Here is a 13,844-nt window from a genome sequence, read left to right as displayed (position 1 = left end):
GGTAATAGAATACTTAAAAAAAAAAAAAGTAGTCCCAGATATGGAGCTAGTTGTTGACTGAACATTATAGGCTGAATCCTCATTCCTACTAAGCACTCATCCTGTAAGGTGCTGAGCACTTAAGCACAAGCTTATTTTTAAGCTCATACATGGTTCCATTGACTTTAATTGGGTTTTTCACATGCTGAAAATTAAGCACATGCCTAAGCGCTTTGCTGAAGTGCATCTAGAGGGCTCAGCAAATTGAAGAATTGAGCCCTGACTGCCATTTGCAGTATTTCAGCATGGGGTAATCCCAAAAGGGTGGAAAGCTGGCTCCACACCAATGTCATAGTTCTGGTATGTCCCATGCACTGGTATGTGAGGAGGTGTGACCAGAGTGGATTGTGCTCCAGAGGTCTTTGTGGATATAACAGCAAACTTGCAGATTTGTAACAGCTGCCGTATTCCAATTCGAACAGTTCTGAGTCTCCTATAACTTGTGCTGGGGCCATCACCCAATTGTTCCTGGGATTGGAGGAGTGGGACAAAAGAGGGCTGGAAAGCCACTTTTGGGGTCCCCTGTTCCCACCTCGAGTCTGCTGGGTACTGCTTTGTTACACCTGAGTATTCAGTACTATATGTTTCTGAAATGTGGATCAGCAGGTGTGAAAATCATAGGGAATAATGTTAGTTTCTATAACTCTAAAATCTGGCAGGCATTCAATGAAATTGTTCAATTTTAAGCACTTTTTTCTTACTGTCTGGCTTTGAGTGTAATAATTCTTTAATTTTATTGGAAAAATAACACATTCAGGATACTAAAAGTATCATGGGCGTTACCTTTTCAGTTCATAAATTTAAAATAAAGTGTGAAGTAGCTAAATTAATGTTGAGATTAGTTTGTTAAATGTTTCAGTTCACTACAGAAATCTACTCACCTCCACTTGTCTCAAAAGTAAAGAAAAGTGCACCATGCAGACAGGTGCTGGAGCAAGATTCCTTTGCTAAGGATTTCAGGTAGCAGACACATTCCTTTAATCCGCCCCTTTTTTCTCTCTCTTTTTGTTCTCTTCAACACAAATCTCTCACAGAGATTTGAAAGCAGGGGGAAGTCCTAGGCTGAGGCATGCCAACCCTTTTCTCTACTTATTTACCTTTTGGATGAATAAGCAATAAAAAGGCTTTGAGAGCGCTGTTTTGAATCAGTTTAATCAGCTACTGGTTACATCTCCTGAAAGGAAGTCTCCAGCAGGGGCCATGCCCAGTGGGACTTGCTAGAGGAGCCATAGTTAGCAGACAGGGACACTGCCACACAAAGATTCAGTATAAGTGTGATTCAGTGAAGGGATGAGAAAGTGAGAGAGGTGAAGGAAGCCAAGCCCATCACCTAGGATGAGCACTTGCCCTAGCCTTGGTAAAGGCTACTGAATAGAAAAATCACTTTTAAAAGTGGACGTTACCCTTTAAATACAAGCAATAAGTAAAATGAAGAAAAATGACCATTCTGCTACTACATTAGTCTGAGTGCTGATTGTTTCAATAGTTTAATGCCTTAACTGTGATATTGTTTGTTAGATCAAAGTTTCTGAAACTTTTTCATAGTGAGGGCCACATTTAATACACAGGCTGTCTTGTGAACAACTTTCTCCCATTTGCACTTACGAAATGTTCCTGTGGTCTTGTGTACACTTAGAAAAGCCCTAACTCAGCAACTGGTAGCCAGCAATTAGTGTAGCTGCACCAGAGCTAACTTCTAAGGCATAGAAGGGCAAATTGGGGCTTAAAACACCTTTTGCCCATACTGAAGAATCAGCACCGATTCTGCTACACCAAATAATTGTAGCTGTTTTTGAGTGTGAACTATAGCAAATGCTTATATGAAAAAGCAGTAATAGAGAAGTGTGTGGATTTTAAGTTGTTTTTAATGTGGTGGTCGTTTTGTATTATGGTAGCACCTAGAATTCCCAACTGAGATTAAGGCCCCTGTCATAAAGATAAAGGGAAGGGTAAACCCCTTTGAAATCCCTCCTGGCCAGGGGAAAGCTCCTCTCACCTGTAAAGGGTTAAGAAGCTAAAGGTAACCTCGCTGGCACCTGACCAAAATGACCAATGAGGAGACAAGATACTTTCAAAAGCTGGGAGGAGGGAGAGGAACAAAGGGTCGGTCTGTGTGCTGCTCTTGCCAGAGACAGAACAGGAATGGAGTCTTAGAACTTTTAGTAAGTAATCTAGCTAGGTATGTGTTAGATTATGATTCCTTTAAATGGCTGAGAAAAGCATTGTGCTGAATAGAATAACTATTTCTGTCTGTGTACTTTTTTTGTAACTTAAGGTTTTGCCTAGAGGGGTTCTCTATGTTTTTGAATCTAATTACCCTGTAAGATATCTACCATCCTGATTTTACAGGGGGGATTTCTTTATTTCTATTTACTTCTATTTTTATTAAAAGTCTTCTTGTAAAAACTGAATGCTTTTTCATTGTTCTCAGATCCAAGGGTTTGGGTCTGTGGTCACCTATGCAAATTGGTGAGGCTTTTTATCCAACATTTCCCAGGAAAGGGGGGGTGCAAGTGTTGGGAGGATTGTTCATTGTTCTTAAGATCCAAGGGTCTGGGTCTGTAGTCACCTAGGCAAATTGGTGAGGCTTTTTACCAAACCTTGTCCAGGAAGTGGGGCGCAAGGTTTTGGGGAAGTATTTTGGGGGGAAAGACGCGTCCAAACAGCTCTCCCCCAGTAACCAGTATTAGTTTGGTGGTGGTAGCGGCCATTCCAAGGATAACGGGTGTAATATTTTGTACCTGGGGGAAGTTTTGACCTAAGCTGGTAAAGATAAGCTTAGGGGGTTTTTTCATGCAGGTCCCCACATCTGTACCCTAGAGTTCAGAGTGGGGGAGGAACCTTGACAGCCCCATTGCACTGTATTCATATATTCATAGAGCTGAAGACCAGAAGGGACTACTAGATCATCTAGTCTGACTAGCTGCATAACACATGCCATTACATTTCACCCAGTTACCCAGTATTCAGTCCAATAACTTGTGGCTGACTAAAGCATTTCTTCCGGAAAGGCATCCAATCCTGTTCTGAAGACATCAAGCACTGGAGAATGCACCACTTCCCTTGGTAGTTTTTCCAGTGGTTACTTACTCGCTCTGTTAAACATTTGTGAGTTATTTCCGATTTGAATTTGCCTGGCTTAAGCTTCCAGCCATTGGTCCTTGTTATGCCTTTCTCCACTAGTTTAAAGAGCCCTCTAATACCCAGTATTTTTTCCCTGTGAAGGTATTCATACACTAATCAAGTTAATTCTCAATCTTCTGTTTGATAAACTAAACAAATTGAGCCCTTTAAATCACTCATTGTAAGGACTTTTCTCCAGCCTTTGAATAATTTTTATGGCTTTCTTCTGCACTTTCTCCAGTTTTTCAACATCCTTCTTAAAATATGGACATCAGAACTGGACATTATATTCTACAATTGATCTCACCAATGCCATGTACAGAGGTAAAATTACCTCTCTACTCCTACTCATTTCCCTGTTTCTACATCCAAGAATCACATTGGCTGTTTTTTACCCAAGGGTCACTCTGGGAGCTCATGGTAAATTGTTAATCCACTTTGACCCTCAATCTTTTTCAGTCACCTATTTTCCCAGATATAGTCCCCTGTTTTTCAGGTCTGGCCTCCATACTTTGTTCCCAGATGTACAACTTTGCATTTTGGCTGTATTAAAACACATTTTGTTTGAACGGGCCCAGTTTACAAAGTGATCCATGTGACTGTCCTGTCCCTTTTCATTATCTACCATTCCACCAATCTTAGCATCAGCAGCGATTAGGATTATGGTTCCTGTTTTACAGATGGGAAATGGATGCACAGAGATCGTGTGACTTGCTCCCAAGATCCCACAGGAAATCTGTGACAGTGCTGAAATAGAGTCCCCATCTTCTAAGACCCAGTCCAGTGTCTTAACCGTAAAATCATCCTTCCTCTGTAATGCAAATAAACTGCTGGAAGTAAGACAGAGGCCAGCCAGCTCCAGACCACCAGCAAGTATGTCTCAGACCACTAAAGGTCTACTGACCTCTGTTTCAGAACCTCTCAGTTAGATTACTTGGTCCAAAACCAGGTTTATATAGCCATGCATGTATTTCTGACAGCCTTTTGAGTGGCCAAAATATAAGAATATATATGAAGAAATGACAAAAGTATTTCTTATGCTATGTAAGGAAAAGACAGCTACTTTCAAATCTGAATTTTGTTTTAGTTTGTCTCACACTGTACTTTGTGTACAGTGCCAGGCATCCTCTGCTGACTTCTTAGATAAAATGAAGACTCTTTCATGTGCAGAAAAAAGACCCCCAAAATAGTACAATAAGCCATACCTCATGTAAGCAAAAAGAAAAGGAGTACTTGTGGCACCTTAGAGACTAACCAATGGCTCAGTGCTGACATTTCAAACTTCAGATTTAGCAAAGGGTAGATTTTTAGTCCTAAATTCTTTTTCTCACAATAGATGGGGAAGAATGTATGAGTGTTGTTCAATCCACCTGTTTGGTCAAAAAGCATTCCTTTTTAGAGTTTCATGAGGAAAACAGGTCAAACAGATGAAACACACCCATTTGAAAATGACAGAATTCTGGCATATGAAAAGTTATGAATAGAAAGTTCTGGGGGTCCCTCAAATGCTTAGTTAGTTCAGATTCCGGAGGATTTCAGTATCCCGTAGCTCATGCTCACTTGATGTGCATGTATAACACTTACATGTGCCCAGGAAAGAGAAAATATATCTATTGCCATTAAATTTGCTGAGGAAGTAGATTTAAAGAGTCTGTGAATGGATTTTTGACAGAACTAGTGAGTGATGTACTTTGTTCACAGTACAGGCAGAGCAGAGGCAGTAGCAGTCCAGGCTTGTCCATCTTCCCACAGCTTCTGCTCCTGGAAAGGGGCACTTCTGTGAGTGGTGTTCAATCTGCATTTCCATTCATTTCTTGAGCTGCAGAACCTCCAAGAAGGTGACCACTTGGAGCAAATTTTGACGGTGGATTTTGTGACTTGGGCATTTTACATCGACCTCCAGATGGTAATCTCTTTGGGTGGATTTTAACCTAGTCTAGATTCAAACTAGTGACCTAGAAGTGAAGGAGTGCCCTCTAAGACATATTCAATTTGAAGCTAAAAGAAAAGGAGTACTTGTGGCACCTTAGAGACTAACCAATTTATTTGAGTATGAGCTTTCGTGAGCTACAGCTCACTTCATCAGATGCATACCGTGGAAACTGCAGAAGACATTATATACACACAGAGACCATGAAACAATACCTCCTCCCACCCCACTCTCCTGCTGGTAATAGCTTATCTAAAGTGATCATCAAGTTGGGCTATTTCCAGCACAAATCCAGGTTTTCTCACCCTCCGCCCCCCCCCCCCAAACTCACTCTCCTGCTGGTAATAGCCCATCCAAAGTGACCACTCTCTTCACAATGTGTATGATAATCAAGGTGGGCCATTTCCTGCACAAATCCAGGTTCTCTCACTCCCTCACCCCCCTCCAAAAACCACACACAGAAACTCACTCTCCTGCTGGTAATAGTGGGGGGGGGGGGGGCGCGGAGGGTGAGAAAACCTGGATTTGTGCTGGAAATGGCCCAACTTGATGATCACTTTAGATAAGCTATTACCAGCAGGAGAGTGAGTTTGTGTGTGTATGGGGGTGGGGGGTGAGAAAACCTGGATTTGTGCTGGAAATGGCCCACCTTGATTTTCATACACATTGTAAGGAGAGTGGTCGCTTTGGATAAGCTATTACCAGCAGGAGAGTGAGTTTGTGTGTGTGGTTTTTGGAGGGGGGTGAGAGAGTGAGAACCTGGATTTGTGCTGGAAATGGCCCAACTTGATGATCACTTTAGATAAGCTATTACCAGCAGGAGAGTGGGGTGGGAGGAGGTATTGTTTCATGGTCTCTGTGTATATAATGTCTTCTGCAGTTTCCACGGTATGCATCCGATGAAGTGAGCTGTAGCTCACGAAAGCTCATGCTCAAATAAATTGGTTAGTCTCTAAGGTGCCACAAGTACTCCTTTTCTTTTTGCGAATACAGACTAACACGGCTGTTACTCTGAAACCTGTCAATTTGAAGCTATTACCATTACTGCTTTTACACACAATAGATGGCAGCACATCTGCTGCCTGTGTATTTTCTGGTTTCAGAGTAGCAGCCGTGTTAGTCTGTATTTGCAAAAAGAAAAGGAGGACTTGTGGCACCTTAGAGACTAACATTTATTTGAGCATAAGCTTTTGTGAGCTACAGCTCACTTCATCGGATGCATCCGATGAAGTGAGCTGTAGCTCACGAAAGCTCATGCTCAAATAAATTTGTTAATCTCTAAGGTGCCACAAGTCCTTTTCTTTTTGTGTATTTTCTGTAGGTAATATGTGCTTAACCCATATTAGAGCCTGCAACTGGGCAGTAGGTTCTTCAGCATAACATGTAAACAAAACTCCATGTAAGGCAGATGCAGTAATCACAGCATCATTACACTGAATTGCAAATATTTAAGTTTAATGGCCGACTGCTGATCTTTAACAATTTCATTAAGACACGTGTGTTTTAGAAGCCTTTTTATTATTTTGTGTTTTGTTTTTCATTCATGAGTTCATAATATCTTGGAAGCTGAGAAATTTTTTTCCTTCACTGATTTTATTTTACTGGGAAAACATTAATGGCACCAAAATTTAACATTGCTGTTTAACCTCAGCTTTAGCTCATGCATTTATTGTGTCAGAAACATCTTGGGTTGTGCACCAGCATCACTGATTTCAGTGTATGTCTAGAAAGAGCAATATTAAGTGTTTAAAGTGGTGTGTGTATTTGTGGCTGGCATAGTGGTAGGGGGAACAGAAATGCATTTTAAAAGGGAAGCCCACTTAACTCCTAAACCAACCAGTTTATTTGGTCTTTGTGGTAGTAACGATATACCAAAGTTTAGCCATTAAGACAAAATCTGCCCAAAAATGTGTGTATGGCTTAGGATGAACAGGCACTGCTCCTAATCTTTGGTACCAGCGACAAGTTTTCAAAGTGATGAAGTTTTAGTTGATTGTCTTTTTAAGTAAGAAATGAAACTTGTAATCCCTGTATTGGAATATCAGTCGTGTACCTTTAATTAGAGTTAAACCTGTCTCTGGTAGTTCAGATAGTGCTGTACAGTGTACGTAATATTTAATGATGAAGGCAGTCTTTGGACCATTGTGTTTTCTTGGTGTTTATGGAGGAGTGTAGTTATATTCAAGAGTATGATTGGTTTGTTCTGTATTGTATCCTTTATTTCTGCATGAAGGCATTACTGGGTATTACTGTCAGTGAACAATCGAAGTAAATTGGATTTCAAGCAACCAAACCATAAAGGGAACTGTGAAGAATGATTTGCTGTTGGAAAATGTTTGTTTGCATTGGTAACAGTTATAGCTGTGAGGGAGGCGCCCTGCACAAACACATCTCTAAAACTGATCCCTGGTGTGACACCCAATTTGTAATGCTTCAGCAAGTTTTCAAAATATCATCAGTAAGGGCCCTGCAAATACTTATACACTTGCTTAACTGTACACATCTGTAGTGATACTAAATCAGTATTGCCAACCCCAAACATTTAAAAATCACAAGATATTTCAAAACTGTGTTTTGGTTTCTTTTTCTGTGCCTTTGGGTTTTTGAGCTTTTAAAGTGGATCCCATTTTCAAGCTTTTATTTGCAACCACAAGGGTTAGAAAATTAACCTTTCAAAAAAAACCCCCCAAAACTGTGTCATATAATTACATGAGTACAGGAACTGGGCTTCAAGCAAAACCACAAATTTTGCAAGACTCATAGTAAAATCACTAGAGCTGGCAATCTGTAATCACAATGGTGCTACCTGAATGTGTAAAAGATACATATGTGCCTAAATGTTTGCAGGATCAGAGCCCCCTGTCACAAACATAGGTAATATAGTTCAACCCTGTGGCAAGAACAAATGAGAACTCTTATCTTTGTGCTTTAGTGTGTCGTCAGGCTGAGGTTTCTCATGTTTCAGTGCTTGGGTATTGATTTACTAATTTGATTTTCTGGGGCATATGGTGGTGGTGATAATACTGCATAAGCATTATTTTAAAAGAATACAATAATTATAAACTAGTATTGAATCTTTGCAGTGCAGCACAAATGTATGTATGTAAACTGGTATCATTTATTTAAGTTCGCTCTCATCCAATTTTAAATAAATGGAAATCGATATTGGTTGCAGATACCAGTGACTGTGGGATGAAGTGGACTGGCACCGTTACAAAGAATAGCCTGCAAAAGTTTAAATAAAATAGACCTCTATTGAGACATTTATTTTGAATTTGTCATTTTACATGATTGTACAAACTGTATGTTGCTTCCTCCTTTCTTATCCTTTCTATCTTTTTTTCCTCTACCCTTTAAGTAGTACATCTGATATACCTATTTGTGTATATATCTGTGTGTTTGTATATATATATTTGTGTGGTGTGTGTATAAAAATACACGTTTTATAAAATTTCAGTATTTAAAAAATGTGTTCTTGTTACACTTGAAATTTCATCTCTTTTAATTTCAGGTGTATACATTATATTCAGTGCATGTAATTTTTTTTTTTTCAGATATGTGTCACAAAGATGTCTACACGGAACTGCCAGGGAATGGACTCAGTGATCAAACCCCTGGACACAATTCCCGAGGACAAAAAAGTCAGAGTTCAGAGGACACAGAGCAGTTTTGATCCATTTGAGAAACCAACTAGTCAAGTGAAGAGGGTCCATTCAGAGAACAATGCTTGCATTAACTTCAAAACTACGTCAGCAGGGAAAGAATCTCCTAAAGTCAGGCGACATTCTAGTCCCAGCTCTGTAAGTGCATCTGGCTATATTACCAGTTTCTACACCAAATGCATAAATACGGTATATGTTTCTTACCTTTGTAAATGAAATTCAACACTTCTTAAAGCATTCCTCTCAGATTAAAACTAATGCATTTAAAAGAAAAATCCGTTTACTGTTGCTACTAAAAATCTAAATTACATTTCACTGTAATATTGTGTTTAATCTGACAATTCTCTCAGCTCTTGGGCAGCTAGTTTCACCTGTTTATGGACTGTTTATGGACAGTGTCTAATCAATTTCAGTTTTAGGGTCTTATCCTCAAGTACAATGTTGAAGTATTTGGATTGCTAACTTTGCAGGGGAATGTTTATTTCCAAAGAAAAGTTGTTTTCCCTGGAAAGTCAGTCAAACACAAAACCCCCCAAACAATGTAGTCACATTTATTTTGGTCTTAGGTTTTATAAAAGTATATTTCTATTAAATCTGAATCTTGGGCCAATTTTGACTTTTTTGTGTACCTTTTAAAATCTTCGTATTTTAAATGGAATATATAAGTGAAAATAAGGTTACTGTTTTCTGATAGAACCATGCTGCATGTGGAGAAAAATGAAAGGAATTTGATCAATGCAGTATCATGTTTGTTTTCCTTATGTGATGTAATATTTTGAAAGTAGGTTGATAAATAAAATGTCATGTCTTTTATGAATAGTGCCCAGACAGGTGTCCCACAAGAGACCTTAACAAATTACTGAAAAATTGTATCTTCTTTTTACTGTAATAGGATAAATCCATAATAGTGTGACCTTTGAGAGAAAGATTACAGATTCAAGGAGAATGCAAAGAACACTTCAAAAGTTAGTTGGCATGAAAGTGATTTAAAAGATTGATTCTTTTCTGCTGTCTTTTCTGGATCAGGCAGAATTTTGAGAAAATTCTGTTTCTATGAAGAAATGTCAAAATTCTCTTTTCTAGAGCTGAGCTTTGTTTAACCCATGTGAATTTAACAGATAAGATGTCATGCCCTTAGGGGACTGTACTTTGTAGGAAAGGTTATATTTTAAAAGGAACTATCTTTAGCTATGTTTAGCCAAAATATTTAAATAAATGGTATTCTATTATTGTTTAACAATGCGATTAATCGCAGATTAATTTTTTAATCTCTTGACAGCCCTAGAATAAAGTTAAGTATGTGTGTAAGGATTTTTAGGATCAGATACTTGATTTCTTCATTTCCACAATCCTCTTTTCTTAACTCAAATACCCTTACATGCTGCATCTACGAACCAATTTCTTATTGTACTGCTTCCATATAGCTTTTGGTCACTTCTCTTGTTCTTGCCTATGGAATTCCGAAAAAGAGACTCACAAGATAAAAATAGTTTATTACAATGGCTGCAACTTTAATAAACAAGAATGTGAATGGAGGGGAGTGTACATAGTCTTTGTGGAATGGGTAACTGTAGCACTCTGCTTAGACTCGAGCCACATTTGGTCCTGAGTGGCAAACCCCAAGGTCAAAATGGCTACCAAACCGGATATGCTGTCTAGCCCAGTGGTTCTTAACATTTACGGCAGCCTGCACCCCTTTGGTTCTCAAAATATGTTCTCGCATCCCTTATCAAAATAAAAATCTGTTCTCACACCACTTATAAAAAAAAATCATTGAAGTAGGTCAGTTCTTTAAACCTAGATATATTTTTTGTTTGTATATTACAGTAATTGTTAAAAAAAGTATAATGTTAATAAATACATAGGCTTGATTAAACAAAGTAGTTGTACTTACCTGCCTGTGCTTAATTTGTGTTTTCAATGATTTATCTTCTAAAAAAATCTGGCATGTCTCGCACCCCCAGAAAGGGCATCTCGCACCCCCAGAGGGAGAGTGCAATGGTAAATCATACGTTCAGTAATTAAATGCCAACAAAACATCCCAAGGTTATGGACTGATTGCTTTCCCTAAGCCCTGCCCCTCCTCCACTGCACAGGTAGGATGAAAGGAAAATTTTGTTGCAGTAGCAAGAGAGACTGAATGGCCCCTTTGATCCACCCCCAGCTCAGCTCAAGGAGAGAGGGCATGCACACTTCCCTCCCTCCTGGCCAGTAAGAGGATTCCTTGAGCTGGAGGAACAGCCTTGATTGAAAGTGGGAAAGGAGCCACTGGCATCCATACAGGGAAATCCCCAGCAAACTCCAACCCAGCTAGCCAGACACTGCTATGCCGCCTTTTGAGTGTGTCTGTCTGTCTCTCTGGGGCAAGAAAGGGTGGTGGTGGTGGGAGGTGGTAAAAAGGGAGGCTGAGCTGAATTCTCAAATATTTCCCACCTCTCAGTAGATCCAGGATAGTTTCTCCTCTGGCTTGTGTCCACTCAACTTATATGTAATTTGGGAAAATTCTGATGCGTGTTTGGCTGTCTTGTTGCCCAATGCATGTCTGCATGGTTAGATTCCCTAGGAGATGACAGGCTGTGGTTTTGAGTAACATGAGTTGATACAGGTTTTTTGGTCTTGTTTTCTTCTAGTCTTCGTGTTCTGTCGCAGATACCCATCATCATTTCCTCTACTACTTATTCCTTGTATTTTTAGTCAAAGAATCACTACCAGATTCCTCATTGTCAAATTATACCTTGCTGGGTCTGTAAATACTTCTGGCATATAGATTACACCCATCTGAGTTGGCATTTCAGTTATGAGAAGCACACTGCCAAGTTTGTTATGCCCTCTAGGTCATAATCGCTATAATTTTGTTTCAGTTCTAGTTATCTCTCTCTTTTTTGGTAAGCCTCCATTTATGTACGGATTCTTTAATAGATGAGTAATATCTTCATCTTTTGTTTAATAAAATTTCCACTTTCTGCCCTGGTTAGTATTTTGAAAATGCATGTCAAATTATTTTGCATTAGGCAAAAATTGTCATTTTGCCTCTTTCCTACCATAGCTTAAAGCCTGCCTATGCCTTCACTTCTGTAGCACTCATCAAAACAACTATGTGTCATTCTCTGATCATTTAATTCCAGTCTCCTATCAGTTCACATTCTAGAATATAGAGGTAACCCAAAAGATAACAAACATTCTCAAGGTTTAACCACACCACTTCTTTAGAGGACATCATTAGAATATTCTAGGACTTTAGCCTCTAGTTCAATCAGTCACAATAGCTGAAACAGCTGTAGGGCAGCTTTGTGTTGCTGGGTGAAGAGCAAATGGAGAATAATTGCTCAGCAGGTGGGATATTCTCAATGTACACACTGCAACTTCTGTTATTGTTGTTGAGAGATAGTACACTGAGGATTTTGTGAAATCTGGGATTGTATGTTCTTGGGCACAGTTTCTGCCATTCAGAAATGAAATGATTTGCTGTTAAGCAACTTGCATCATTTAAATTAATGTTGCACCTCTCCATAGCTGTATAGAAGTTCTAGGTTGTTAATTAGTTCTGTAGCATAAAGTGAGAAGTTGTTGCATGAATTGTTTTTTGTTTGCTTACATGTTTAGACTTTAAAATCATCTGACAGATGTGAACTCATTATGTAAAACTATGACCTAGTATTTTGGTTAATTCTTCAAATGTTGAGTATTTATACACAGTAGCTGGGAGCTTGCTTTTGTGTTCTGGGAAGCATACTGCAGATCCTGTGTAGACATACTGTTACCTAGATTAGAGGTCCCTGCATGCAGTTACAGAATTATTTATTGGGAAAGAAACTGAATCTTGTTGTTGAATAAAATTCCTAGTGGAAGAGATTGATGCTCTTTGATAAACACAGATAATTCAGACAGGCATCAGGAATTCTAATTTTCTGCTACTCCTTTGGACATGACAAATCTGCATGTTAAAATTATGCGTGTAGCCAGCTAGGTAACTTCATTGCCCAACAGCTCAGGACAACCCAAAACATTAATACAGACAAAACATAAAGAGACACTATCAACTTGAAATGAAGGTAGTCTGTTTCGGAAAATGAATTCAAAGTAGTCCGATTGTGCACCTTTCCCAGAGTGCCATTGCTAATTTCTTTGGTTTTACAGTCAAATGCTTTTTAAAATATGGTGTTCTTTCCCCTGTAACAACTGGGTGAAAGTGTCGTACAAATAATGTAAAAACTATATGGGAGAAACAATGAAAACCATTAAGCACAAAGAACAAATTGGAGGGAAAAGAAGGGTTTTATTTTTTCTCTAATTGTTCAGTTATTGTAATATTAGGTGCTAATTGGAACTATAGACAAAACATTTTCATAGAGAGAGGTGTGATTTTTCAAGTTGGTACTGTCCCTTTAATTATTCCAGTAACCTGGACAAGCTGGTGAGGTGCACATACAAATCTTGGCTGCAGTGAGTGACCGGTGTATCTGACCTGATGCTGAAAATAAGAGTTCTCCTGCCTCAGGTTTCATATAACCACCACTGAATAGCAGAAGAAAGCAGACCTGTCAGGCAAGTTGTGGTATTCTGCTAAGTTTCTTTGGCTCCATTCAGACTGTCATGTTCACGTACTGTATTTTGGAGCACAGGCACATAGCTGATTCTCAGTGTACACCCCTGCCCAAATCGGAGTATGGAATACAACTGCCATTCACTGATACTTTCTTAGGACCTGAGGCACAATTTCAGATTGTTCACGCTGGTCAGTTGAAGCATCCAGGATTGTAAAATGAAGTTCAGATCAGCAGTCTCGGGGACATACAATATAGTGCAATGTTTAATTTATATAATCTTGCTTTAAAAAGAAAATTTGAGTCCTATTTTATTGTTTGACAGCCAAATTTGGGTTCCAGGCTATTTTTCGGACAAGTGACTTTATGGTAGGATAGGAAAAAATAACTGAGGTGTTATTTACTTGATAGATATTAGGGCTCTCAAGTGATTAAAAAAATTAATCGTGCGATTAATCATGCTGTTAATAATAGAACACTATTCATATAAATATTTTTGGATGTTTTCCACATTTTCAAGTATATTGATTTCAGTCACAACACAGA

The 13,844-nt window shown here is 38.9% G+C and overlaps 1 protein-coding gene across 5 annotated transcripts in view; it reads left to right on the top strand.

Moving 5' to 3' along the window:
* Positions 1-13,844, top strand: part of CDK14 (cyclin dependent kinase 14) — a 503,511-nt gene that overhangs the window by 135,542 nt on the left and 354,125 nt on the right. For 4 of the 5 annotated variants that reach the window (XM_048838104.2, XM_048838107.2, XM_048838105.2 and 1 more), the window contains one exon: positions 8,647-8,892. In XM_048838104.2, the coding sequence (XP_048694061.1) occupies positions 8,647-8,892 (246 nt within the window). Of the gene's footprint in view, positions 1-8,646; positions 8,893-13,844 lie in introns of those variants that run through there. The other variant, XM_048838109.2, reaches the window with a different exon arrangement.

Source organism: Caretta caretta, chromosome 2 (assembly GCF_965140235.1).
Source record: "Caretta caretta isolate rCarCar2 chromosome 2, rCarCar1.hap1, whole genome shotgun sequence".
Classification (NCBI taxonomy): domain Eukaryota; kingdom Metazoa; phylum Chordata; order Testudines; family Cheloniidae; genus Caretta; species Caretta caretta.
Note: the sequence above shows the minus strand (reverse complement) of the source record. Positions and strands in the feature narration are given on the sequence as shown.